This window comes from Artibeus jamaicensis, unplaced genomic scaffold (assembly GCF_021234435.1).
Source record: "Artibeus jamaicensis isolate MK-2021 breed Jamaican fruit bat unplaced genomic scaffold, CSHL_Jam_final contig_723, whole genome shotgun sequence".
Taxonomy (NCBI): Eukaryota; Metazoa; Chordata; class Mammalia; order Chiroptera; family Phyllostomidae; genus Artibeus; species Artibeus jamaicensis.
Window position 1 is genome coordinate 2,483,853 of NW_026521938.1, and position 25,917 is coordinate 2,509,769.

Below are 25,917 nucleotides of genomic sequence, written 5' to 3' on the forward strand. Positions count from 1 at the left end.
TATCCTCATAGATGTCTGCACATTTGAAATCAGGGCCACATTTGTGTTTGTTTAAAGACTTGGGAACAACCTTGGCTGCGTATCTCAGTTGGACCACTCTCCTGATGGGCCAAGGGTGCAGGTTCGATTCCTGGGCAGAGCACATGTAAGAGTCAACAAGAATGCATAAGGAAGTGGGACGATGCTGTTTTCTTTCCCTCTCTTTTTAAAACTAATAAATAAAAATTAAAAGACTTAGCTACATCCCAACAAGGGCTCAAGGCTTCACTGATATTGGAATCTAGTAATGATGTGTTTCTTGCCTTCTTCCTTGCTTGTGGATGGCCATTATTTTGCCATCTTCACAAGACGAGGAGAAGCGGCTCTGGTATGACTTTTTTAAGAAAGATGTTTTGTTGTTTTTTTTTTAATTTAGAGGGAAGAACAGTAAGAGGGGGGAAACATTGAATGTGAGAAGCACTAATCGGTTGCCTGTTGCACACCCTAACTGGGGAGCCGGCCTGCAACCCTGGCACATGCCCTGACTGGAAATCAAACCGGTGACCTTTCAATTTGCAAGACGATGCTCAACCCACTGAGCCACACCAGTCAAGGCTCTCTTGATTTCTTATAAGGACACTAATCCCATCATGGAGTCCCATCCTTATGATCTCATCCGAACCTAATTCGCTCCCAAAGGCCCCATCTCCTGATACTATCACAGAGAGGGTTAGGACTTAAACCAATGAATTCTTGGGTGTGTGTGTGTGTGTGTGTGTGTGTGTGTGCAAACCTTCAGTCCATAATATCACCTAAGGAACCAAAGCAATTCTTTGTGACTCTCACAGATGAAGAGCCTAGTCCTCATGGTGACTGGACAGTGTCAGTTTTATAAAATAAATTGGTGGCAGTTGTGATTATTAACACCAGAATCAACATGAACTGCTGGGAATATTTTCAGCTGAATACCATCTACTCATGGAGAACGTGCATCTTCCCCAAGAAGCCCAAACGGGACATCCCACGAGACCCCCCTCAACCAGCAGGGGTAAGTTCATCCCAGAGCACTCTCAGAGGCAATGGGAATGAAACCATCCAATGAGCCCAAGACAATCCTGATCTGCTCCAGGACAAGGGAGAGAAGGCATAGGAAGCTGTTTTCTCCGTGTACATGCAGGTGACTGATGTAAATGTCTGGATCCAGGCGGGCTAGACAGGGGCTCCAGGGCACATAGCTCTGCCCGGGTCCCTAGGCTACTTGGAAAAGGCAGAGCAGTTTCTGAAGGCTTCTCCACATCGGTGGTACAGGCAGGTGATTTCACTGTAAGAGGTCTACTGCATGAAGTTGGATCTGAATGAAGACTCTCACAAAGTCTATTTCCATAAGGCTCCCCTCAGGTATGAATCTTTTTATGCTGAGCAAGGTTGCAGAGCAGCTAAATATTTTCCTACAGTGGCCACACTCATAAGTCCTTTCTGTGGTATGAAGTACCTGGTGTTGAACAAGTGTGGACCTTTCACTAAAAGCTCTCCCACATTGGCTGCATTTATACGGACTATCTTGTGTGTGAACTCTCTGGTGACAAATCAGGTAAGAGTTGTTGCTGAAGGCTCTCCCGCACTCACTACACACATAACACCTTTCTCCAGTGTGAACTCTCCAGTGATAAATGAGGCTGGACTTTCAGTTAAAGAATTTCCCACATTCACTGCACTCATACGGCCTTTCCTTGTATGAATGCTCCAGTGCTCAGTGAGACTGGAACTGTGAACAAAGGCCTTCCCACATTCGCTGCAGTCATAGGGCCTTTCTCCAGTGTGAATCCTCCAGTGCTGCATCAGGCTGGAGCTGTGGCTGAAGGCTTTCCAGCATTTGCGGCATTTATAAGGCCTTTGCCAGGTGTGTACTTTCTGGTGCTGAATGCGGGTGGTGTTATTGCTGAAGGCTTTCCCACATTCACCGCATTCAAAAGGCCATTCTCATTCTCCGGTGTGTACTTTCTGATGTCGAAGGAGGTGGGCCCTTTGGCTAAAGTCTCTTCCACATTCACTACATTCAAAAGGTCGTTCTCCAGTGTGAACTCTCTGATGCTGAGCAAGATTGGAGTTATTGTTGAAAGCTCTTCCACACTCACTGCACTTGAAGGGCCTTTCTCCAGTGTGAACCCTCCAATGCTGAATGAGAGCAGAGCTCCGGCCGAAGGCTTTACCACACTGTTTGCACTCATGTGGTTTTACCTGGGTGTGAACTTTCTGATGCCGAAGGAAATTGGACCTTTGGCTGAATGCTCTTCCACATTTGCTGCACTCAAAAGGCCTTTCTCCAGTGTGAACTTTCTCATGCTGAGTGAGGTGTGACCTGTTGTTAAAGGTTTTCCCACATGCACTGCACTCATAAGGCCTTTCTCCTGTGTGAATTTTCTGGTGATGAAGGAGTGCGAGTTTGTGGCTGAAGGTTTTCCCACAGTCACTACACTCATAGTATTTTATTCCAGTAGGAAATTTCTGGTGCTGCCTCAGCTTACATGGGTACTTAAGGTCCTTCCCACACTCTTTACATACATGACATGTTTCTCCAGTGTGAAATTTTTGGTAATTAACGAGGTTTGATTTCTCCTCTAAGGAATTACTAACTGTTGGGCCTTTAAACGCTATCTCTTCAGAGTGAGTGTTCAGGTGGTTTAGGGGGGCTGAGCTCTTCTGGAAGGCTTTGCCACAGTCACAGCTCCAATGGAGGAACCTCCGTGTGGTATGGACTTCTGGAAGCTGCCCAAGGTTGGAACTGTGTGGGAAGAACTCTCTGCACTCGGTGCTTTTACGTGCCTTCCCACTGCTGTCAGCGGCTGGGTACTGATGGAGGTCAAGGCTGTCTAAGACATCCTTACCACCTTCCCTACAAGTGAAGGGCTTCTCTGACAGGTAGACCATGGAGCTCTTCACAAATGAGTCCCTGTCCTTGTCCCATCTGAAGGGCTTCTCTCCACTGTGCTCCTGGTACTGGGGAAGATTTTCATTGAACCAAAACTCTCTTCCACAAGCTCCACATGTGCAGGGGGTCTGCTCATCTAGATGCAAAATGTCTTTTATGAATGGGCCACACGTGTCACAGGTATCAGTCTTCTGGGTGGAAGGATATATATTGGGGATCCTGACCTGGGACAACCCTGCCACAGGAGCATTCTGCTTGGAACAAACCTCCTCCACTTTCACTTCATGCCAACAACCTGAAAGCAGAGAAATTTCCGGTTAACTTGGTGGAAAGTGCATTAGAAATGTGTAAATGACACATACAGGAAGGAGCCCAAGGGACTGTTGACAGGCCAAGGGGGCCAGAATAAGAGTGAAGGGCTGACTGTGCAGGATGACACCCAGCCATGCCGCAGAATACAGCAGGCCTCGCCAGAGGCAAGGACAGAGATGGGGCGAAGAGCATGAATAAACATCCCTCAAAGTCAGATGTGTGTACACACACATATGGCCAATAAGCGCATGAAAAGATGTGCAACATCATCAGTCATTAGAGAAATGCAAATCCAAACCATAATGAGAGACCACTTTACACCCACTAGAATAGCTATAACAGTGGGCCAGTTCCATTCCTATATATGTAGGGGACCGGTTTGTTTAAGTCTGGCAAATGTGACTCAGCTCTGTATGGAAAACCTACAGAAGCGAAGTGATGGACAGGAGCCAGACCTTCAAACCGAGTTTTCCCATGGGAATCAGGCCTAGAAAATGCATACAGATTGTTATGGCTTTCTCTTGATAAAATTCCATCACCCTGGTCTAAAACAACAAATGTGTATTGTCTATTTTCAAGGTAATTTCCAAAGCCTGTGTGAATTTTCCCAAGGACAGAGCTAATCAGCTCGCCGCCATTCCCCTCTGCATGTTATTTTCATTTCCTTGATTGTACCTCAAATGTAGATAGATAATAAATCTTTGATGTGAGACCTGAGGAAAACAATAAAAGCCAGTCTAGGCAAGGGTCGAGTTGCTCTCCACTTGAGAGAGTGCCCGAGGCATCCATAACCACTTTCCCTTGAGAGAGCAACTGTGCCGTTCCCTTTTTCTCCATAGGTTGTCGCCTGTGCATTTATTCTCGTCAGCCACAATAGGTGGACTCTGTTGGCCAGAGTCCACCTCATGTGTGTGTATATATATATATATATATATATATATATATATATATATATATATCTCCAAGAGAAATAAAAACATATCTATACAAAAACTTGTAAATGTTCACAGCAGTGTTTTTTTTCATAACAGCCAAAAAGTGGAAACAAGCCAAAAGTCTATTAACTGCATACATGAACTCTATACAATGGAATATTTTTCAGTCACTAAATAGGAATCAGTGTGGTATATGCTACAACATGGGTGAGCCTCTGAAACAAGCTAAGTGAAAGGTAGTCACAAGAGAAGCATAAATTATGTGACTCTTTATATGAAATGTCTAGAATAAGCATATCTGTATAGTCAGAATGTAGGTTATAGTCAAAATATAGTCAGAGGTTGCCCCTGACTCAGGACAAAGGAATGAGGGCGGATACAGTACAAACTTTCCCTTAGGTGATGAAAATGTTCTAAAATCAGATCGTGATATTTATACAACTATGTAAACATAGAGTTTTAAAGGGTGAATTTTATGATGTATCTAGTGAAGCTGTTGTTTCTTTTTTTAATCCTCACCTGAGGACATGCTTGTTGATATTTTAGAGAGAGAGGGAGAGAAACACCCATGTGAGAGAGATACACTTATCACTTTGTTTCTGGTGTGCTCCCCTACTGGAGACCAAACCTGTAACACAGGGCATGTGCCCTGACCCGGAACTGAACCAGTGACCTTTCGGTTTATGGGACAGACACTCCAACCAACTGAGCCACATTGGCCAGGGCTAAAAGTGTTTTTTAAAAAGTCTCATGGGGGAAGGGCAAAACCCGGACATGACCCCACAATGGATCAAGCTCAGTGGGACCAATTAGGCAGAACAGAGAGATGCCTGATCCTCAGGCTCTGCTCCTACAAGGCATCTGGGTAATAGCTACTAGGATGACTCATGAGACTGTCCAGGGAAAGACAGGGGAGTGCACACAGCCCAGTCCCAGCTCCTACAACATGAAATCTGGGAAGGAAGCCTCCTCCATTTTTGGGCTTTGGGAAAAACAGAACTTTCTATGAGGAAGAGGCATAGGGCAGAAGCTGGCCACCCTAGTGCAGCAGGGCATAAGGGTCTTACCAAGCGAAGTCATAAGCTCAAAATTCTCCAGCATCACATCATGATACAGATGCTTCTGAACCTCATCGAGGAGCCCCCATTCCTCCTTGGAGAAGTACACAGCCACATCCTTAAAGGTCATTGGGCTCTGCAGTGATGAGACAGGGAGCCAAAAAGTGGGCTGAAAAACAAAGAAACAAAATAGTCAAATGCACACATTCAAGCCCTTGACCTGTGACCCAGCGTTCTGCATTATCTACCACTGACATCTCTTCCTGTAACCCTCTCAGTCCATCCTCCCCAGGCCTCCACTTCAGAGGAGACAGCAGGCCCTGGAATCATTGGTATCCCTCTCCCCTTGTACTCCTCAGTCACTGTATTCAGGCCAATATGACCTAAAAGAACAAAAAGCAGGTGGGCAGATGGATGCTGTCTGAGCTCTGGCTTGCCACCTCGCTCCCCTCCCCACACTGGCCACTTTCCCTTATATGCCTCACATGTGAGAAAACTGGGGCTCTTCTTCCTTCCTCAAGCATCTAACACCAGGGCCCATTGATTCACATTCCCTTACCTTGTACGGGGACCACATTATCAGCATTTCTCCACCCCTCTACCCCAGGTCCACACAGTAGGCAACTGCCGGGAGTTCCCCCTTCCACTGTGCACACAGCATACTCAAGAAAGACAACCAGCACCCAATAATGACTTGGCCTACCCCAGGTCTCTAAAACCCCCCACTGCAAGAGACAGCCATCACCCCTCTAAGAAATGCTTCCCGTTCCGGTCCAGCCAACAAAAAGAACCTGGACCGTTGCAGTCACCTCCTTGACGGTCTTCCTGTCTCCAACCTCACCACGCTGCTCTCCACCCAGCATCCAGAGGGAGTCAGTTAAGACCGGATCACATCACCTCCCTCCTCTGCCCCTGATTCCCACCACCTCTGATTAGAGGCCCGACTCTGGTCCCCCTGGCCCCCTATTTCCAGCAGAAGAAATGGAGACCTGCTGTTTCCTCAACACTTCCAAGCAATTTGCACATGCTGATTGATCCCTGTGCCTGGACACTCTTCCAGGCCTTATCCCATAGGATTCCAAAACTGTGAAGCCCTACCATATAAGCTTCGGCCTGCATTCAGGATGCTGGGCAAAGTGACAGTCGGGGCCCCAGACTCACGTAGGCAGAGGTCCTAGACACCACTGTTTCCTCGACCCCTGATTTTGAGGGCGGAATCCTCCACTCACCTTCGGCGAGTCCATGAGGGACGGAACCCGAGTCCATGGGTCAGAACCTGCAGCAGGCTCATCCGAACCCCAACCTCCACTGGGCGGGTGACCACCGGCCGACAGTCGCACTCAGGGTCTCGTCTCCACGGTATAAATGGACCCGAGGAGCCGGGAGCTTCCTCCAGGGGCCGGGGGACGAAGGCGGGATGCAGAGGTTCGTCAACTCGGTTCCACACCCAGTAAAATCGGGGGTCAGCAAGGCACAACCATTAGCGTGAGTGAAAGTGCCTGCAAACTTGCGGCAAGAGTCCTGGCACTTCCCTGCCCTCTTCTCAGGTGCGGTGGCGCCACAGGCGAAACGGATACGCAATGATGACAACGGAAGTCCCCCTCCATACTCTGCGCCCCTGGAAAGCGCCCCACTCCGGAGCTCGCTTGGCTCCAGGCTCGCCTCCTACTACTGTTTTCCTGACCCAATCGAAGTGCCGCCCGTTAGTTGCCTAGGTGATCAGGAAGGATGCACAACGCAACGACGCTGCTCACCTGACGTGAACTACGTTACCCAAACAGTCCCTCACCGTGCGTCTTCACCAGAGCTGGCCAATGACAGCTTAAGACAGGGCATTTCCGGGTGTACTCTGGCCAATGATCGCCTTAGGGGCGGGGCGGAATTTCGCAAGTCAGACCGCTGCTTTGGCTTCACAGCGGGGAGGAACCGAGTTGCCGGGCTGTGGACCATTCCCTAGGGGCTTCCGGCGCCCAGGGAAACCAGAGCGGGGAATGCACGAGTCTGGAGGTCCCACCTCTGTATCCTGTACGCCCTGCTACTGCAGCGAACTACGACCTCCACCAGCCCGGGTGTCCGCGGCCGTAAGGGGGCGGGCCCTCTGCCAGGTGTCGGGTTTGCGGAGCCCGAGACCCAAACTACCCGTTCCCGAGGTCAGAACCCGGCCTGTGACCAGACTGCGGGCGTGACGCGTGAGCCGAGCGACTAGCCGGCGGTGAGTAAGGGTCTCCTGGCCCCACTAGGCTGGACTCCGAGCCCCGGTGCGCCGAGTGCCCTCTGAACCCCAGGCCTCAGCGTTCAGGACGGTGGGGGTCTCCTTTCAGAATCCTGGATGGTAGGATGTGGAGGGTGTACAGATAGATCTGCACGTGCACGGACTCGGCGAGGAGACCCACCTGAGAGCGCTCGGGAAAGGCCTGTCCCCACTACAGGGAACCGAGGTCGTGAGTTGAAGTTCCGCCTCGTTGGACGGCAGAGAGCGGGGACACTAACGATGCTGCTGCTGAAATACTCTTCAGGAGGGTTGTGTGGCCTCCTTAGTGAGGCCTGGTGGGGCTTTTGCTTGGACGTGTTTGTTGCCACCCTTCAAAGCAGAGAAATGCTGGTGAAGTGTGTGTAGGCTTTTTTGGGAGGGGTCAACTCCTTCCCAGATGTGTATCTGACACACTCTGGAATGAGTCTATAGGATTAAGTCAGGGTGTAGTATAACCTACAGTGTAGGATTAAGCTCAAGAAAGGCACAGATGCCCTGGCTGGTATGGTTCAGTGGACTGAGTGCTGGCATGTGATTGAAAGGTTGCTGGCTTGAGAGAGAGAGAAAGAGAGAGAGCGCTACAGGGGGCAAGTCCTCAGCATGTAGGAGAATGCAGGTGTGGGGACCAGGCTGGGATAAGAGTCAAGGACTCCCACTCACTCCTTAGCTTTCAGCAGGACCCAGTGCTGGCAGGCCCCAGAAGATGCGGACAGGGAAGGGGGACAAAGAGCGGTGTACACAAGCTGGGAAAATCCAGCTGCAGTTGGGCACCTGGTGCTCAAGTCTGTATGAGCACATGCGCTCATCTCGTACACTGAGTATAGTCTGATAAGGGATGGCCCTGCAAAGGGACAGGATGAGGAGAATGGGGGAGACACTGAGATCAAAGTAGTGGGGTTATCCATCATGGAGGGACAGAGACAAAGAAAAGGTAAGAAGGTGGGAGTAAGATGTGGCCATTGGCCCCAGACCCAAGCACTAGTGGACACAGCAAGTGCGAAGTAGAGTGTGAACCCAGCCCCACCTCATGTCTCTCCCAGCCCCACCTCATGTCTCTCCCAGCTCTCATTCACCAGAGCTAGGCCCTCTCTCAGCCTCTCTTGCAATGGCTGCAGACATGTCCATCATATCAGGCACCAGTGCGTTTTGCCCTGTTCCAAGTGGCAGCCAGACAGGACATGGAAGATATGAGTCCTGAAAGAAAGACAGGGTGGGTAAGTGACTGGCCCAGCTCAGGGCAACCCACCCTGTGACAGACCAAAGGGAGCCCATGCCATCTTTGCAACTGGGAAGAAAACATAGTTGCAAAATAAGCCTCTGAGGAGTGGGTATCTGACAGGAACAGCCCAGTGAGCCCCACTGACCAGGATATTGGTGTCTATGGTCCATGATACAGCCAGACTCCTGGAAATGTCTGACAGAAAAAGGGGGCAGAACCTGAGTACAGATGTTCCACCCATCTAGACAAACTCAGGCAGCCTGACAGGCTCTTGGCCCTGAGTCCTTCCCAGGAAGTCTTCAGAAGCAGCTGTTGGGTCTCCTTGGAGAGGAGCAGACTATACCTGCAGCCCAGCTCTGCACACACAGCAGGTAGTTCAGGGAAGGGAGCAGTGTTCGTCCTCAGCTGTGGGAAGACAGCTGCTCCTGGGAGAAGAGGAAAGGCAGAGCCTAGAACAGGAAATGGGGGGGGGGGGCGGTGAGGACCTTTCCCAGTTAGGCCACAAGTGCCAAGTTCTCCAGCAACACACGGTGGTCCAGGCGTCTCAGCCCCATCCAGGAGCCCCCACGCCTCCTGGGATAAGTATACCACCATGCCTTCAAAGATTACACAGCCCTGCCATGACGGGGACAGCTAAGAAAACCAGACCAAAAGACAGCAGAAAAACAAACAAAAACAAAAATTAAAAAAATGCACAAATGAACACATGCAGACTAGGCTTGTGATAACACATCCTGATACATCTGGTGGGCAAAACTACCCCTAACACACTTCTAGGTCACCCTCCTCCCAAATGCCAATGCCATGAGTGCCAGCTCCAGACCTGTGTCATCCCACCTCTGTCTCCAGTATGTCTCAGCCTCCATTTGAGGGACCTTGGTCACCCTCTGGACCCTCCTCTCCCCCACACACCTTTCCTCGTTGCTGCTCTTCCCTTCATCTGACATTATGACAGCCTCCCTCTCCCCATCCAGGTACCCAAGCCAGCCACCCAGTCCTCAGCTGCCCTGACCATGACCTAAAGATGCCCCCTCCTGAATCAGTTCCACAGCTCCCCTTCAGTTCACCAGCTGGCTTCTTCTGGCTGCACATCTCCAAGCTAAATCCCTCAGTATAACTTAGACTTGATGTCCAGCTGCCCATCCATCACCTTCACTCAGGAAACTCAGCCTCAACATGGGCAAAATCCACCTCCTGATCTCCCCTGACTTCCCATCTCACTTCCACCTTCCTTCCAGTTGCTGAGGCCAAAATCCATGAACACACCCACCCCTACCTCATCCAGTTCTCTCTCTCTCACCTTCCACATAAAAAAATCTGGCTGGCTTAACCTCAAGAGATCCCAAATCCAATCCCTTCCCCCAACTCCTTCACCACTCTGGCCAAGCCACCACTGTCACTCCCCTGGTCTGTTAAGGTCACACATCCTTAAGGACCTCCCTTTCTCCTTGTTCACCCTCACCCCTGCCCCATCTGTTTTACACTCTGCAGGAGCCTGTGAACACCTGAATTAGGTCTTCCTCCTCTACCTCCAGTCCTTCGGCAGCTCCCACCCACCTCCCTCAGATGACAGGCCTAGTGCCTCAGGCTGCTACTCTAGGCCTGGCCCCTGTCCACCGGTCCTAAGGCCGACCTGCAGTTCCCTGAACACTCCCAGCTCAGTCTCACCTCCAAGTATTTGCACATCCCCTTGCTTGAAACAGTCTCCCACACCTGTCCTAATGCATTCGAGAAATGACGGTCTTTCCACATAACCTCTGCTTGGGGAGACTCTAGGGTCCCCAGTAGCGAAGGAAGGGGACGGAGAAGAGTCCAGGGACACCGGTCGTCTCCCCTCCCTGGGGGACCCAGGCCATGTGGGTGGAGTCCGTGTGAGAGGTCAGCGCCGCGGCCGTTGGATCCGAGACGGTCCTGTATACTCGGCCAACCCCACCCTTGAATTGGGTCGGCTGCCCGCCCGCCGCCCGTCACTCCACAGAGCAAACATGCACGGGGCCCAGGGCGCCGCCTCCGGGGGCCGTGGGGACCGAGGGCGGGTGCGCAGGACTCCTGTTACAGGGTGTCGCGGCCTGTACAAAGCGCCGAGATCCGCCCCATCCCGTACTGTCTTCCCGGGCTGGTCCTAAAGAAGTGCCAAAAAAGCGGCCGGGACGCAGTGCTCAGGTCCCCAACGGTGACCAGAACCACCGGAAAGAGTAAAATGATCTTCCACTAAGGGGGCCGCTAGAAGTCCCGCCCCCACCGACTGAGCCACAGGAAGTGCTCCCTATTTTGCGCTGTGATTGGCGCAGGTCCCCACCCCGCCCCTCCCGAGATTTCTGGTCATTGTAGTTAATCCTGCATCCGAGCGGCGGCTTCAGGTTTTCCATGGCAACGCCTGAGCGCCACGGTGAAGAGCTCTGGGAAATGAAGCTCCCAGTTAAAGAAGAGCCGGTTGGAGGCTTCGCTTCCTCTTAAAGGGGCCGCTCCCAGATTTCCTCCCTCAGCGTTGTCCAGCTAGCAACCCGTGTTCTGGGCCTCGGGCTGCCAGCCCTGAGGGGCTTCTGGGAAACACTTTTCTTCTGTGTGTGAAATGGAGATATGTCCCGTCCCCAAAGGAGATTTTGTGCAGTAATTTAAACGTCTTGTATTCATCAATCCCCAAACTGGTCCCTGAGTCAGTACCATCAGCATCACTGGGGAACTTGGAAGTTCTTGTTCCAACCACGGAATCGGGGTTGACCCACTCTCCTGAGGAATTGGGATGCTCACTCGTAATCAGCTCTACGTCAAATTCCAGGGAGCAAACTTGGAAAATACAGCTTTCCTGCTTAGCACAGATCCAGGGACGGGGTGCTAAGTATACATGGGAGCTGTTAGTAGTATTGTTTCACCACCGCCACCATCATCATTATCGTGGCCAAAAGGCACCCTGGAACTACCGTTCCCAGAAGGCTCTGCGCGTGAATCCTCTTCGCGCATTGGACCTTGCGGGGGTCGAACTTCCGGCCTCCAAGACTGTCACTTCGCTGCTGGGCGTCGGACCGCCGCGGTGTTGGGGGCTGGAGCTCTGCTGGTGGGTCCGTTTCTCTGGGAGGTTCTGGAGACCAGAGGCGAGGGCTGGAGGAAGACGTCGGCTCTGGGCCCGCGCCGCACGCGCCGTGCTTGCTGGCCGACGGCCACGCCCCCCCCCCAGCCTTGGTTTCTCGGGTGTCGCGTGGGCAGCCCCCTGAGGCCTTCGGGCGGTTCCCGGACCCACGTGCTCTCCGGCCTCTGTGGCGCCGCGGAGGCGGTATCTTGGGCGTCCGTGCCCTTGACGGACCGGGAGACTGAGGCCAGGAGCAGGGGTGCCCGGCTCGGCCACCGCAAGCACAGATTCCGATGGCGGGGGCGGCGCAGGTGAGTAGAGGTAGCCCCAGACCCCATGCGCCCGCCGGGACCTCTCCTCCATGGACCAGAGTCCCGCCCGGGAGGGACTTTACCTGACATCTTGTCTTCCCCTCTCGATACGCCCTGGACCCGGTGTCCAGGCCAGTGGGGTGTGCACGTGAGGGATCCCCACTTCTGGCAGCCAAGGAGGTGAGGGTCTCGCACGTGTAATAGCTAGGAAGGGAGACAGCCTATGTGCTTTCAGCCCAGAGCTTTTCACATGGAGTTCGGGAAGATAGTATGCATGAAGTGTCAGGCCAAGGGGTGGCCTATTCCGAGGGTGCCGGGAGCTATAGATGATTTTAGACATGGTTAAAGTTAGAAATTTAAACCAATTCCGCCGTTTCCCGCATGGAGAACAGACACAGAGGTGGGAGGGGGGCGTGTTGTGCGCAGGGAGGAGGCGATGGTACATGGACTAGACTGGGTTTTTGCAGAGGGGAAAGCAGTTGAATTCCCAATAGATCTGCCTTGTTATCAGGTGCAGGGTGTGATTGGATGTCCTATGTGAAGACCTTCCCAAGTTTTTTTAGTCTGAACACCAGAAGAATGGAGTTGCTGGGTACTAAGTCAGGAATCTGAAGGGAAAGCAGGTTTCAGGGGAGAATCAGGAAGAATCTGCCCCGGAGTTGAGTTGTCACGTGCACCTGGAATTGTTGATTTTCAGAGACAGAGTTTTGGTATTCTGAGCTGAGCCAGGGCCTGGGAATCAAATGTAGGAGGAGGAGATTTCACTGACTCAGCTAGGGAGATAAAGAGCTGCTCACCCAGTTTCTGAGGTTCTTGGGAAGTCTAGCAGGTGGCAACCAAGTTAAGAAGAAAATAGAGGGGGCATGGCTATGGAGGGAGAAACTGGCCCACTAGATCCTTTAATTCACTCTGTGGAGACCAGAGGGAATCAGCCAGTCCTTTGAGCTAAGGGGAGCAGCCTTAAAATGTCAGGCAAGTTCAGCAGGGCCAGCATCGCCAACAGAGGTGGGCATGTGGTGCGAGGGAAACAGCTGAGACGTATACAGCTGCTTATTGCGAGAACAGTGGGGGCATGTCTGGGGAATCAGCTTGTGCAGAGGCTAGAGAATGACTGGATGCCTGGGACTGCCCTTAGACTGGCAGCCTGCAGACAGTTGGGGGCTTGCTCTAGCTGCCTTAATTAGAATGGCCAGTGAGCAGGCCAAGGAGGCTTTTAAGGCCTAGTCAAGGAGGGGGCCCAGACAGGTGAGGGAAGTTGCATCTGCAGAGCCCTGGTGGGGAAAGGTAAATGTCTGAGGGAGATCAGCAGAAGTAGCCACTGGGACACAGTTGGGCCTTGGGTCACACGGCCATGACTTACACCATGTCTGTCTTCCCCTGCCCACTGTTGTAGGGCCTGATGGTCTTTGAGGATGTGGCTGTGTACTTCTCCCGGGAAGAGTGGGGGCTCCTGGACGCAGCCCAGAGGGCTCTGTACCGCCACGTGATGCTAGAGAACTTTGCACTGGTGGCCTCACTGGGTAAGGCTCTGGGTCCTCCATGGGAAAGCTTAGTTGTCACCGGGCTGCTCCACCAGCACTAACCCCTTATGTCCCGGTGGCCTGTGAGCAGCCTCACACCCACTGGCTGAGTATGTCTGTCCGGCTGTGGCACCTTTGTGCCTGGGCTCCTTTGGCACTGCTGACATGTTTCTTCGCACAGACACCATTAAGCTGTTCCTATGAGCCCTGACCTGTGGTGGGACCTTCAGGTTTTCTTAGTTGCACAGATGATGCCACCTCTAACGCACAAAACGTGACTCCTGCCACCTACTGGGCACTTGGTTGTCGTGAGCTGGGGCTGGCCCCTCACTTGCTTGTCTTGTCTCATAGGACTCTCTGCCTCCCGGCCTCGTGTAGTCATCCAGCTGGAGTGTGGTGAGGAGCCCTGGCTTCTCAGTGGGTCAGATGCGACCCTGGCCAGGAATTCCCAGAGGAGGCCCAGCCCTGGTGAGTGGGGCTTCCAGGTTAGGGGGTGTCCTTCTTTCCCACCCTTCTGGACACTGTCCTCTCCTGCCTCCCACCTGATTCCCTCCTGTTCTGCCACCATTAGCCTCTCCTACAGGCTCCAGCCTTAGCTGCCCTTAAATGGGGAAGTCCCAGGACACCCCAGACCTCAGAATCCCAACCTCAGCCACAGTGTATGGCCTCAAACCTTCCCTGTCTTACCTTACCACCTCATCTCTGGGGCCATTCATCCATGTGGTCATTGTTTCCTGAGCTCTTGCAATGACCAGGCCTCGGAACCAGGGGCACAACCTTAACCAAGACAGTCCTGGTCCTGCCTTCATGGAATTGACCACGCTAGGGGAGAGGAGTCCATAAACAGAGTTCATGAGTAAAACTCTGGCATCAGGTAGCCATCAGCGTAAGGAGCACAGCAGGCTGGGGAGTCCCCCCAAACAAGTGAGCTGCGTACAGAAAGGGTGTCTGTTCTTCTCTCTAGCTTCCACACTAGACCTTGGGGGTCTCCTTGCCCACCCACTTGGACTGTCCCAGTCACTTCCTCATGGTCAGGATGACCTAGCAACCCACTGTTTCTGTGCCTTCAGGTTCCCAATGTCTGGCAGAGGGCAGAGATGTTTCTGGGGAAGCAGCATGGCCAAGGACCTTCCAGGATAGGCTCCCTCCGATGCCTGCCAGGGTCCTCCCCACCACTGCTGCCCGTGAGCCTAAAAAATGCCCAGAGGCTCTGCAGGACATTTCCTCATCTCAGGAAAGAAAACCTGCGGGGGTCTCCGTGATCTACTGGGAAAGGCTCCTGCTACGCCCGGGCAGTGGTGAGGCCGGCATCAGCCTGCGGCTGACTTCCCCGCTGCGGGCTCCCCTGGGCAGCCCACCGACAAAGAAAGCCCTCACAGACCATGCAGAGCCAGGCAAGCAGCTGAGGGCCTCCGAGCTTCAGAAACCACCCCCTGGGAGAACCTTCTTGAGTGTCCCAGACCTTGAGGCTGGTCACACTGTGGGGGAACTAGGAATGGGGATGGCCTGGCAGGAGCCTCGGAGACTCCCTGCCTGCCAGGAGCCCCCAACCTGGGATGAGCTGGGGGAGGCCCTCCACGGCAGCCCTGGCCTGCTCCCCGGGGAGAAGACCTTTGAATGCAGGGCATGCAACAAAGTGTTCGTGAAGAGCTCTGACCTCCTCAAGCACCTGCGCACGCACACCGGGGAGCGACCCTACGAGTGCACACAGTGTGGCAAGGCCTTCAGTCAGACGTCGCACCTGACACAGCACCAGCGCATCCATAGCGGTGAGACCCCCTATGCATGTCTGGCCTGCGGCAAGGCCTTTAGGCACAGCTCCTCACTGGTGCGGCACCAGCGAATCCATACGGCTGAAAAGGCCTTTCGCTGCAGCGAGTGTGGCAAGGCCTTTAGCCACGGCTCCAACCTCAGCCAGCACCGCAAGATCCATGCGGGTGGGCGGCCTTACGCTTGTGCAAGGTGTGGCCGCCGCTTCTGCCGCAACTCCCATCTGATCCAGCATGAGCGCACGCACACAGGTGAGAAGCCGTATACCTGCACGCTCTGCGGAGCCGCCTTTAGCCAGGGCTCCTCGCTCTTCAAGCACCAGCGTGTGCACACTGGTGAGAAGCCCTTCACCTGCACACAGTGTGGCCGCGCCTTCAGCCACAGCTCCAACCTCACACAGCACCAGCTGCTGCACACTGGTGAGCGGCCCTACCGCTGTGGTGACTGCGGAAAGGCCTTCGCCAAAGGCGCCGTGCTGCTCAGCCATCGCCGCATCCACACGGGAGAGAAGCCATTTGTGTGCTCGCAGTGCGGCCGTGCCTTCCGTGAACGCCCAGCCCTCTTCCACCACCAGAGGATCCACACTGGTGAGAAGCCAGTGCGGAGGCGCAGAACCAGGCCTCCTTTGGGGGCCTCATCAGAGGGTACTTTAGGGGACCCGCCCACTCCTGCCTCAGGCCCAGCCACACCTGAGCTGCCGAAGCCAGCTGAAGCCTAGGCCCCAGCTCCACTCTTTCTTACCTGTAATGAGCCCCTTCCAAGGCTGAAGGCTGAATCCTAAGCAAATCCACTCTGGAGAAGTTTTGTGTGTGCTTTGAAGTTCACATGGTGGCAAGATCTGCCACTTCAGCCACAACTGCCTCCTCCATCCCCCAGAAGTCTCACTGCAGAATGGTCAGGAAGATGGACATGGAGGCTGGGACTTTGGTGGAGCCAAGTGGTGTCTGTCAGAGGCAGGGGAGGCTGGCATGGTGGTGCCACTGGTTGCATGTTATGACTGGACACTTAGGGGAGGAGGGGAGTGCTGGGATGGGGGTGAAGGCGGTCTGGAGGAATTTGTGATGTCCACACTCAAACTGGCTGGTCCACAGACACTCAGGATACTCCCCCCAGGCATCTGTTCATCCCAGGCTCCCTGGGAGCAGGCACAGTGGACAAGAGGTCATGTGGGAGTTGGGTGCCGGCCTTGGGCAAAGGGCTGGGCTTGAAGCCTCAGCTTTTTCTAGGGAAAAGAAGGGAAAAAAACAATTCTAGCCTACAGAGGGTGTTTGCAGTGCTCTGACAGACAGGATCTTTATAGGGCCAACACGTGCCAACTTCCAGCCCTTGTTCTGAGTGCTGCAAGGTGCCCCCTAAAAGTCCTTTGAGGTGGCTGATGTGGCCATTACCCCCACTTCTCATAATAGGAAACTAAGGCACAGAGATGGGGTGTAAGTTACACACTGTAGGGCCAGGCCTAGCATCCAGGCAGCTCACCGCCCCACCCCCACACTCGTCTGCCAGCTGTGAGGGCAGAGAGAGGCCTGGCCTGGCTCCCTGCACATGGCCAACCGTCGGGAGGTAGAAGAGGTAGAGGTCTGCAGGGGGAGGGAGAATGATGGCTCCCAGCCACGCTCATCCATACAGATTCATATATCCAAGCCTCAGCTCTGGCCACATCCCATTGTTACCAAAGTCAAAGTTACAGGAGCCTTTACATCCCTACTGCCCTGACAGGAGGTGACTGAAATAACAGATTCATAGAAGACAAGATGGGGCTGCTTGCTTCTGCAGGGTCTCTGCCCAGGTGTGGCACCCTCCTGAGATCCATCCTTAGTGTGATACCCCCACATGATGAGGACACTGAGGCAGACAGTTGGGGTGGGGGACCCAGTTTGCTTCCTGTGGCCTTTAGCAGACTGGAGCCCATCTCAACTTTTGGCCTCACTCCCAGGGAAGTTAATGGTCTTTTTGCTTGGGGAAAAAAGTACTAGAAGTTACAACTTGGAACTAACTTGGGAGAGACATTCGTTGACTGTAAATTCTTGTGCAGCACTGTGGGAGTCCACACCTTCAGCCTCCCCTCCCACCAGGTCCAGGGAGGCTCCCTGATAAAGGTTTCTTTTTTCAAATTAAGTGCATGCTAATAGCCTGGTTTCACCCTACCACAGAGCAGATGTGCCATCAGGATATGTTATCGCCATAGACGTGCAGGGACTTGGCTTCAAACTGGTGGGTCTTTCGGAAGAGCCATGGGGTAGAGGCACAGCCTATTTGTTGCCCCCTGAAGTGCTGAGACACCTGTGTCCCCTTAGCAGCCAGGTGGGTGAGCGGCAGCCAGATGGGGTGAGGGTGCCCCAAACAGCAGCTCTGCTAGGAATTGGGCCTTTGTGGTTCCAAACTATGGCATCTGAGGCAGGGGCTACATGTGACCCCAGAGGTTGGCCCCAGTCCAGCAGGTGTTCTAGTCCCATCATATCCAAGACCTCAGAGACATCTGCTATACTGAGTGAGCACAGACACGATACCCCCACCCCCACTCTCCACCTGTCAGCAGAGCCAGTCCCATCTTTTTTCCTAGTTCCTTCGATGTGGGGAGACTTGGGTGGGGAGAGGAGTCATGCAATACCCCACCCCAGACCCTTCCAAGACATGTCCTCCGTGCCTGGGCTCCTGAACCATTGTTTGCTCCTCCTGGACTCTTGCTCTCTGCTCTGGTCCACATTCTGGCCTTGCCTCCATCTCTCCTTTCCCCAGGCTTGCCTCCCCACCCTAACTGAGGACTCTTCTGGAAGTCTGTGGGGACCCAGAGAGTCACATGCCACATTTTCTGCAACTTGGACAGAAGCTCCTCTGGGAGCCCAGTTTCCACCTTGAGCTCTCCTGACCCCTCAGCCTGAGCCTTCTGTCTCCCCACTAGCTTCCTCCCTGCTTCCTTGACCCCCTTCCTATCTCTGTGGCCTCTGCTATCCCTGAGTTTCTCCATAAATGTACCCCTCCCACAACTCGGGACTGCTCAGCGGCCTCCACTCTGTTCCTATGGGAAAAGCAGCCACATGGGCATCCTCCTCCACCATGCATTGGCTCCCGAGTTGCCCTCCCTCAAACCTCTGGTCACTTTGAGCCCTGTCCTGCCAGGTGGGCTCCCCTGCGCTTAGCCCTGAACAGGCTGTGACTGTAAAAGTGTCCTTGGTCTTTCTGGGTCAAGATGGTGAGCTGAACCCATCCCCACTTGGTTCAGAAGTCAACTGAAACCACAGAAGACCGTGTTTAAGACAAACCTTGTGGGTTTGTGAGGAGGAGGCTGGAAAAAAAGTACGTGACGATGGCATTCTACTCCTAGATGAGGATGAGGGAGCTGTCACTGACTTAGGGAAAGTCAGTACTGAGTTGGCACTAGGGTAGGTAGAGGTGGACCCACCAGGCTTATGCTGCAAAACTTAAGAAATCATGACACTTGCAGTCTCCTTCGAGAGAAGACCTAAAGGATGACTGAGGGGAGAGATACTGGAGGAGCTGTGAGCCCAGGTCTTTCTAGGGTGGATGGTGAGAGATCTGTTTCTACAGGGTCTGGTCAGTCCCTGTGAAAAGACCTAAGCCCCCACAAAAGAGCTACTGGGAAGTAGCTAATTTAATGATGCTACTGGGAAGAGTTGACAATCCCCAGCCACTCACACGCTCAGAGCTTCCAATAAGTGGTTAAAACCACAGCTCTGTAAAGAGCTGGCAGCTAGGCAATCCTAGGTATCAGAAGTCATGCTTCACGCACTTGATGTGTGGAAGCAAAACTGACCTCGATAACACTGTCTATGAAGGTAAACTAAAAATAAAGGTCATCTTACTAGTTCTGGCCCCCAAAGTAAGTAAAAGGTTTGAGTACTGGTATCTGAAGACCGGTCAGACTCAGGATATGTAAATCATGGGACAGTTTCCCAATCGGTAAACGGGTGCCCACCGGAGAACGCTAGAAGATCAAATGAAGGACCCACACTCTCCTCGCTGGAGCAGGTCAGCGGGGCCGGACCCTGTTTCCTTCTGGGACCACCAGGAGGTAAGTCTGCGGAGCTAGTACTCGACCCGGCCTCCTCTGAAGGCAGGGCGACGCTCCAGCTGTTGCCTTGGAAACCTGCAGGAGGGCGGACTCATTCCTACCGCAGGACCAGCCACAAGCCTCAAGCAGCGCATTGGGGGAGGGACCTGGATAAGTGCGAGCTCTGATTGGTCGGGAGGTCACACCTCGCTTACCAACGGGAGCCCTGTCCATTTCGCACACTCGCGCAGAAGTCTAACGGCCCACCTTGGCAGTTGACGAGTTGTAGGACACAGATGCAAGAAACGGCCGCCAGTGAAGGAAGCTCCATAAACTGAGCTACTCTGCAGATTCCTCTACGAGGAATGGAGTACCTCTTAGTCGTGAAAGATCTCTGTAAATAGCCTCCGCTGGCGGAAGCCGTGACTGTCCTTGCTTTTTGAAGCTCATGGGAAACGTAGTCCGAGGGGGGGGTGTGTGTCTTCGGAGCAGTGATGTGACTGGCCAGAATTGTGTCGCCAAGGCAACGCACGGAGAGGCGGGGCGGGGCGTCCTGCGTGAGGTGGGAGAGGCGCTGAGGTGCCATTGACCGGAAGTAGCCTGCGGGCGCGTTAGCTGAGGTGAGCGTGGGCCCTGCGGGGCTGGGCTGGGCGCGGCTTCTACTTCCCGGGACCCAGGCCCTCCTCCCTGCGATAGGGAGCGCCTGCGGATCTCCCGACGTTCCTTGTGTGCTTCATCTCCAAACATCTCCCACTCAGAGCATCGTTCTGCCTCCTCCGGGAAGACCTCCCTTCCTCCCTTCCAATTTTGAGAGATAGATTCGGGAGGCTGGTCTCGCGTGTTTAACAGCCCCTCCCCCGTGGGCGTTTTTCATTCCAGACCCTCTTCAGGGTCAGTTACCTGCTCACGACTCTACAGTTCGTCACTTCGTTGTGCTGTGCTTTTGATTTTCACATGCACAGTGTAGATGGTGCGAGTCATCCACAGTTTGCTGTGGTCGGCGAGCACAGAACCCTGGAGTCCAGCCTCTACCCTCGACCGAGGGCGCAGTCGCATCTGCCCCAGTAGCCAGCCCCTCAGGGTGACCACGTCAGTCAACATGCTCTGCCCTAGCCCCTTCCCATCCTCACGGCCCCAAGCCTCCCTGTCCTGTGGACTGACTGCTACCTCCCTCCTCTGCTGGACACCTCCTGTGGCGCCTCCGCCTGACTCTGGAAACCTCTCTCTCCAACACCCCCTGTTGTTCCCAGATGTTGGCACTTTGCCGGAAGCTCAACTGGACAAACTGCCTCCAAGCACTTGTCCAAAGTCTGCCTTATCCTGACGACGGCCTTTTGGCCTGTACCCTGACTCATCCTTTTCTGCAGGCTCCTCTTGGTGGCTCCAAGAAGACTCCTGACACAAAAATGCCATCCTCACTGGAGTCCCTTCTTCCACCTTCCGTGGACCCTGCAACAACTGTAGAGGACCCTGAGGCGGCGCGCCTGCGCTTCCGGGGGTTCTGCTACCAAGAGGTGGCCGGTCCCCAAGAGGCTCTTGCCCGGCTTCAAGAGCTCTGCCGCCAGTGGCTGCGGCCAGAATTGCACTCCAAGGAGCAGATGCTGGAGCTACTGGTGCTGGAGCAGTTCCTGGGCTCGCTGCCCTCTGAGATCCAGGCCTGGGTGCGAGGCCAGAGGCCAGGTAGCCCTAAGGAGGCTTCAGACCTGGTCGAGGGCCTGCAGCATGATCCTGGGCAACTACTGGGCTGGGTGAGTATGGCCAGTTTGGCTTTAAGGAGGTACAGAGCAAGACTACAGTCCTGGTGACTTCTCTGTTCCCTTCAGATCACAGCCCACGTCCTGAAGCAAGCAGTGCTCCCAGCAGCACAGAAGGCAGAGGACTCACTGGGGAGGCCTCACCCTCCAGGGATAGTAGATCCCCTCAGAGCAGCTGCTGGGGAGGACCCACAGGATGCCCAGAGGAAGGGGTCTGCTCAGCTCAGCTGCAGCGTGAAGGAGGAGCCTGATGTGGATGGACAGGAAATGGGTGAGAGTGGGGGCTGCACTTGACTAGGGGTCTCCTGGTGGGAGTGTGGACGTCCTTAGCTGGGATGGGGACCCAGGAGGGACTGCAGGCTGCACAGCAGATCCCTGCGAGGCAGGAAGAAAGTGCTGGCTCACTGTGTGCCACGTGTCTGGCACACACAGGGGCCTCCTGCCTGCTGGCAGAGGAGGGCCATGGCTGCAGCACCCGCACCAGCACCAGCTCATCTGCCCTGGCTCACATGGGCAGCCCCTGACCCCTGTCTGCCTCACTTCCTAGCACCTGCTAGTCCCCTAAATCCAGCCCAATCCCAAGAGGGGCCAGTTGGACATGGGGAACCAGACTCTACCTCCTTCCATCCACCCAGGATTCAGGTGAGCAGCCCCAGGTGGGAGGAGAATGTCCTTGGTGATCACTCTGCCTGCCAGTGTTTCAGGCTCCTAGGCCAGCCATTCTTGTGCTCTTTGCGGCTCAGATCGGAGTTGGTACCATGGTGCCCTGCAGGTCCTGGGGGACAGGGACAGACCAGGGGTCTCTATAGTTGGGGAGGATTTTAGAAAACTGGTTTAGAGTGATGGGAACTGTTAGGAGTTGGCTTCCTCCCAGAGAAGTCAGTCAGGGGGTTGCAGTTCCCAGCAGTCCTGAGCCAGCGCCTGGGGATTTACACCCTCCCTTGTGTGCAGGTGGGGAGGGGACAAGATGACCAACCGTGGGTAAAAGCCTGAGCCTCAACCACACGGCAGTCCTGTCTCCCCAGCACAACTGAGATCGGAATGGAGAGGCTCTTCGAAGGAAATGCCCACAGTCCCCTCTGTCCAGCTGGGCGTGGAAGCTCAGCTGAAGCCCCCGCTACCTGCACTGCTCTCTTCTTGAGTGTGGGTAGCAGAGTAGCAGGGGTCCTGTCCTCTCCCAGCAACTTTGTTACTAAGCCGCTCCACTCGAGCATCCCAGTGGAAGAGGTGGCTGAGATGAGCTAGGAGGCTGCAAAGTGCCCCAGGCTCCCTCTACATCCTGAGGAACAATAGGAAACTGAGACACAGACTCAGTTCAAAGCCTCCTCACCTCCAGTCATCACCATCCTGGCTGTGACTCCCTGTGGCCACTGCCTCCTCTGTGGCTTGTCTGTGGGGACTATTTTTCCCAACCCAGCAAAGCTTCAACCAGATAATGGGATTCTGAGAGGCCAGAAGGTTCTCCCTGTCCACATAGAGAACTCAGCCCACCACCCCGGCCATGTACATCACCCACCCACATTACCTGTGCCAGGTGTGGGGCTGTACCTCCCATCATGTGGGCAGCCAGGGGCCCACATTTGGGAGTGCTGAGGGCTCTTCGCAGCTTCCCTGGAGAGGAGCCTGGAGTCCCCTGAGTCCCTTGATCTTTTGCTCAAGGGGACACTGCTCAAGGCACAGGTGTGGGTCCAGCCACATCTTCCCTGACTGCCTCTGGCAAACCCAGGAGTCCTAGGCTCTGTCCCTCCAGAACCTGGGGTAGGGCAGCTCTGGGATGAGTGCTGGCAGCTTCCAATAGGTGAACCACAGGCCCCTCCCACCCATCCGCTTCCCCATCCCTCACACCTCCATCTGAACGTGGTCTGAGTCTCCAGGGAATGAGGCTGTGTCCTGGAGAGGGGTGGGCTGGAGTGGAGGTGCAGGCAATGAAAGGCCTCGTCCCGGCAGGAGGAGTGGGGGCTGCTGGACCCGTCACAGAAGGAGCTGTACTGGGACGCAATGCTGGAGAAGTACGGCACGGTGGTCTCCCTGGGTGAGGACCGGTGGCGCCTCCTCCCCTCTCCCCTTCCTACATCCCTCTCTGTCCTGGGGGTGCCCGCCTTCGTCCCAAGGGGCTCCCATGCCACCTGCCATGGTCCCCACCCCACCCCTCCTTTGTGCCAGCCCTTCACCCGCCCAGTGCCACGAGTGGCACCTGATCACCCCCAACCCCAGCAGGGTTACCGACCCCGAGGCCCGATGCGCATGCCGAGTTGGAGCCAGGGGTGCTGAGCGCAGGGACAGAGGACCCAGGAACCTTCTGTCAGCGTGAGTGCTGCCCCATGTGGAAAGGGCCACCCGTTTTGGGTGGGTGGGAGCTTGTGTGGCGCACACGCGGTGGGGAGGGCGGGGAGGGGGATCTGATGGCGGGCCAAGGTTCTGGTTCCAGGGCCATTGGTCCACCACGTGTCCTTTTCCCAGGAGGTGAGCGCGAGGGTCTGCCAGGCTGCCCGGAGTCTCCGCTGTCCTGGGAGGGCCCATCTGGGGCTACCGCATTGGTCCCGCCGCCACCTGCGCCTAGTGCCGCACGGAGAAAGCCCTACACCTGTGAGCAGTGCGGTCGCGGTTTCGACTGGAAGTCAGTGTTCGTCATCCACCACCGGACGCACACCAGCGGGCAGGGTACTCAGGCCGCAGCGCTGACTGTCGGGGGTGCTGACAAGCAGCTGCAGACTCCCCGGGAGCCGGGTGCACTGCGCCACCCCCGGCGCACGGCCCCAGCCCCTCGGAACTACGCCTGCGAGGAGTGCGGGCGCAGCTTCAGTTGGAAGTCGCAGCTGGTCATCCACCGCAAGAGCCACGTTGGCCAGCAACGCCACTTCTGCGACGACTGCGGCCGTGGCTTCGACTGGAAGTCCCAGCTGGTTATCCACAGGAAGAGCCACCAGCTGGAGGCCCCGTGAGCGGTTGGAGAAGGCCGACTCACCTTAGCGATCTCGTCCTCAGGACCAGGGCGCAGCCTGGAAGACCGGGAGGCAGTAGCGGGCGCTGTAGTAAATCAGGGTCAGGGCTTCCGGGAAGCCACCTGGGTGCAAGAAAAGAAGCTGCTCTTGCACGCCCCCATGCCTCTACTCATCTGAAGTGAGGCCTGGTTTGAATCCACCCTGCCCAGTCGCCTACAGGCGATTTCCAAGCTTGGATCTCCCCACCTGTGGCGCGATGCAGGCTGACAACTTTTCCAAGCCCTGGGACCTCGTTACCTGCAGGTAGTTGCTTGACAACTGCCTCTTCCCACCCTTCCTGACACAGCGGGGTCCAGAGTGCACACGTGGTAGATGCAGAAAGCCTAGGAGAGCAGTGCTCTGCTTGTTTGCAGGAAGAGAGAGAACTAATGGTCCTTCATATGTGTTGTAGGTTTTTAACAAATCCCACTTTTATAGTAGGGAAGTTTCTGCATAACAATCCTGATTTCTGGCTCTGCTGGTCAGAAGATCAGCAGTTCCACTCCTCCTGCCTGGCAGCTGGGGCCACTGAGCAGCAAACCCATGAAAAGGTCCAGCAGAGTCCAGCAGTCCTGGTTCCCGGCCCACCTTCCTGTACTGGACACGTCACTCTTCCGGCCTTCTCCTTTGAGCTCATGAGTCCCAGCTTGAGTGGACACTAGGGGACTTACACTTTAAGCATGGGTAGACAAGGGGGCCTCACAAAAAGGACACAAATATGTGACTTAGGCCATGCACACCTGCAGGTCAGGACTGTGTCCCCACGGCCCACACAGTAGGTCAGTGGGTCACAAAGTTAGAGAAAAAAGGATTAGCTGCCTGCTGCCCATGGAGGTATGTCTGGATTCCTAGGCAGGCATTTGGGACTTTGTTCAATACACTGTGTTAGTTTCCTGTTGTTGCTGTAACAAACTTGGTGGCTTGAAACAACACGAATTTATTCTCTCATGACTGTGAAATGGGTTTCACTGAGCTAAAATCAAGGTGTCATCAGGACGGGCTGCTTGTGAAGCTCTAGAAGAGAATGTATTTCATTGCCTTCTCCAGCTTCTAGAGGCTGCCACATTCCTTGGTTTGTGGCCCCTTCTTCCACCTGTGAAGCCAGCCATGGTGGTGAAGTCTTTTTATGCTGCCATCTCTCTGGCCGTGGTCCTCCTATCTCCTCCTTATAAGGACCCTTATGGTTGCATTTAGGGCTCACCTGTAATCTGTGACAATCTCCCTATCTCAGGATCCTTAATCACTTTTTTTGCTCCCCACCCACACACTTGATTCATCTGCAAGATCCCTTTTACATGCAAGATAACACAGGCTTCAGGGCTTAGGATGTGAATGTCTTTGGGGACCATTATTAAGCACCCTTCTCCATCTCCTTCCTACTTTGAAAACAAGGGGGCAATTATATGTGGGACGGTTTCAGGAAAACAGGAGTCCTCTGCAGCCTCGGACACATGCAGGAATGGCAGGTGGGTGTGACCAGACAGAGAAGGAGCTTCCTGGGAGATCACTTTGGGTGGGGACACTTGACCTTGCTCTAGCCTAAAGCTGGGAGGGGGAAGTTTTCATTGAGGGAGGAGGGAGGAGGACCGCCTCTTCCATCCTGTATTCTGAGGACCTACTGACCTGTTGCTATAACACTACTACGGGCTACACCAGGGGTAGCCACTCCTATAGGCTAGTTGAGGTCTTTGGTGGGGAGGTACGGGGGGCCCTGAAGTATGGTTCCTGGAAAGTACTAAGCCCTGCACTCCTGGCTCATTTCTCCACACGTACATCCATGTACACACCTAAGTTTTTTCTTGCTGTGTTCCTGAGCCCAGTG

The 25,917-nt window shown here is 54.5% G+C and overlaps 3 protein-coding genes across 6 annotated transcripts; 2 read left to right on the plus strand and 1 right to left on the minus strand.

Moving 5' to 3' along the window:
• Nucleotides 1-849: 849 nt before the first annotated feature.
• Nucleotides 850-7,064, minus strand: ZNF132 (zinc finger protein 132). Its single transcript, XM_053672090.1, is given in 5 exon segments — nucleotides 850-1,414; nucleotides 1,417-1,710; nucleotides 1,713-3,203; nucleotides 5,223-5,382; nucleotides 6,443-7,064. Coding segments are annotated over 5 exon segments (2,001 nt in total). The 5' UTR covers nucleotides 6,458-7,064; the 3' UTR covers nucleotides 850-1,373.
• Nucleotides 7,065-7,335: 271 nt separating this feature from the next.
• Nucleotides 7,336-19,870, plus strand: ZNF324 (zinc finger protein 324). 2 transcript variants are annotated; one of them, XM_053672094.1, is made up of 4 exons: nucleotides 7,336-7,425; nucleotides 13,455-13,581; nucleotides 13,933-14,049; nucleotides 14,652-19,870. In XM_053672094.1, exons 2-4 carry the CDS (start codon nucleotides 13,461-13,463, stop codon nucleotides 16,067-16,069), a joined length of 1,656 nt encoding a protein of 551 aa, XP_053528069.1. In that variant the 5' UTR covers nucleotides 7,336-7,425; nucleotides 13,455-13,460; the 3' UTR covers nucleotides 16,070-19,870. The 2 variants fall into 2 exon arrangements, with proteins under 2 accessions (XP_053528069.1, XP_037004395.2); XM_037148500.2 differs by lacking the exon at nucleotides 7,336-7,425 and adding an exon at nucleotides 11,244-12,061.
• Nucleotides 19,871-19,928: 58 nt separating this feature from the next.
• On the plus strand, nucleotides 19,929-25,046 carry ZNF446 (zinc finger protein 446). Of its 3 annotated transcripts, XM_053672106.1 has the most exons (7): nucleotides 19,929-19,980; nucleotides 20,728-21,108; nucleotides 21,184-21,385; nucleotides 21,662-21,756; nucleotides 23,062-23,146; nucleotides 23,329-23,421; nucleotides 23,575-25,046. In XM_053672106.1, the coding sequence occupies exons 2-7, from the start codon at nucleotides 20,767-20,769 to the stop codon at nucleotides 24,054-24,056; spliced, it is 1,299 nt and encodes a 432-aa protein (XP_053528081.1). In that variant the 5' UTR covers nucleotides 19,929-19,980; nucleotides 20,728-20,766; the 3' UTR covers nucleotides 24,057-25,046. The 3 variants fall into 3 exon arrangements, with proteins under 3 accessions (XP_053528081.1, XP_037004368.2, XP_037004367.2); XM_037148473.2 differs by lacking the exon at nucleotides 19,929-19,980 and having other exon boundaries at nucleotides 20,012-21,108; nucleotides 23,332-23,421; XM_037148472.2 differs by lacking the exon at nucleotides 19,929-19,980 and having other exon boundaries at nucleotides 20,013-21,108.
• Nucleotides 25,047-25,917: the final 871 nt, after the last annotated feature.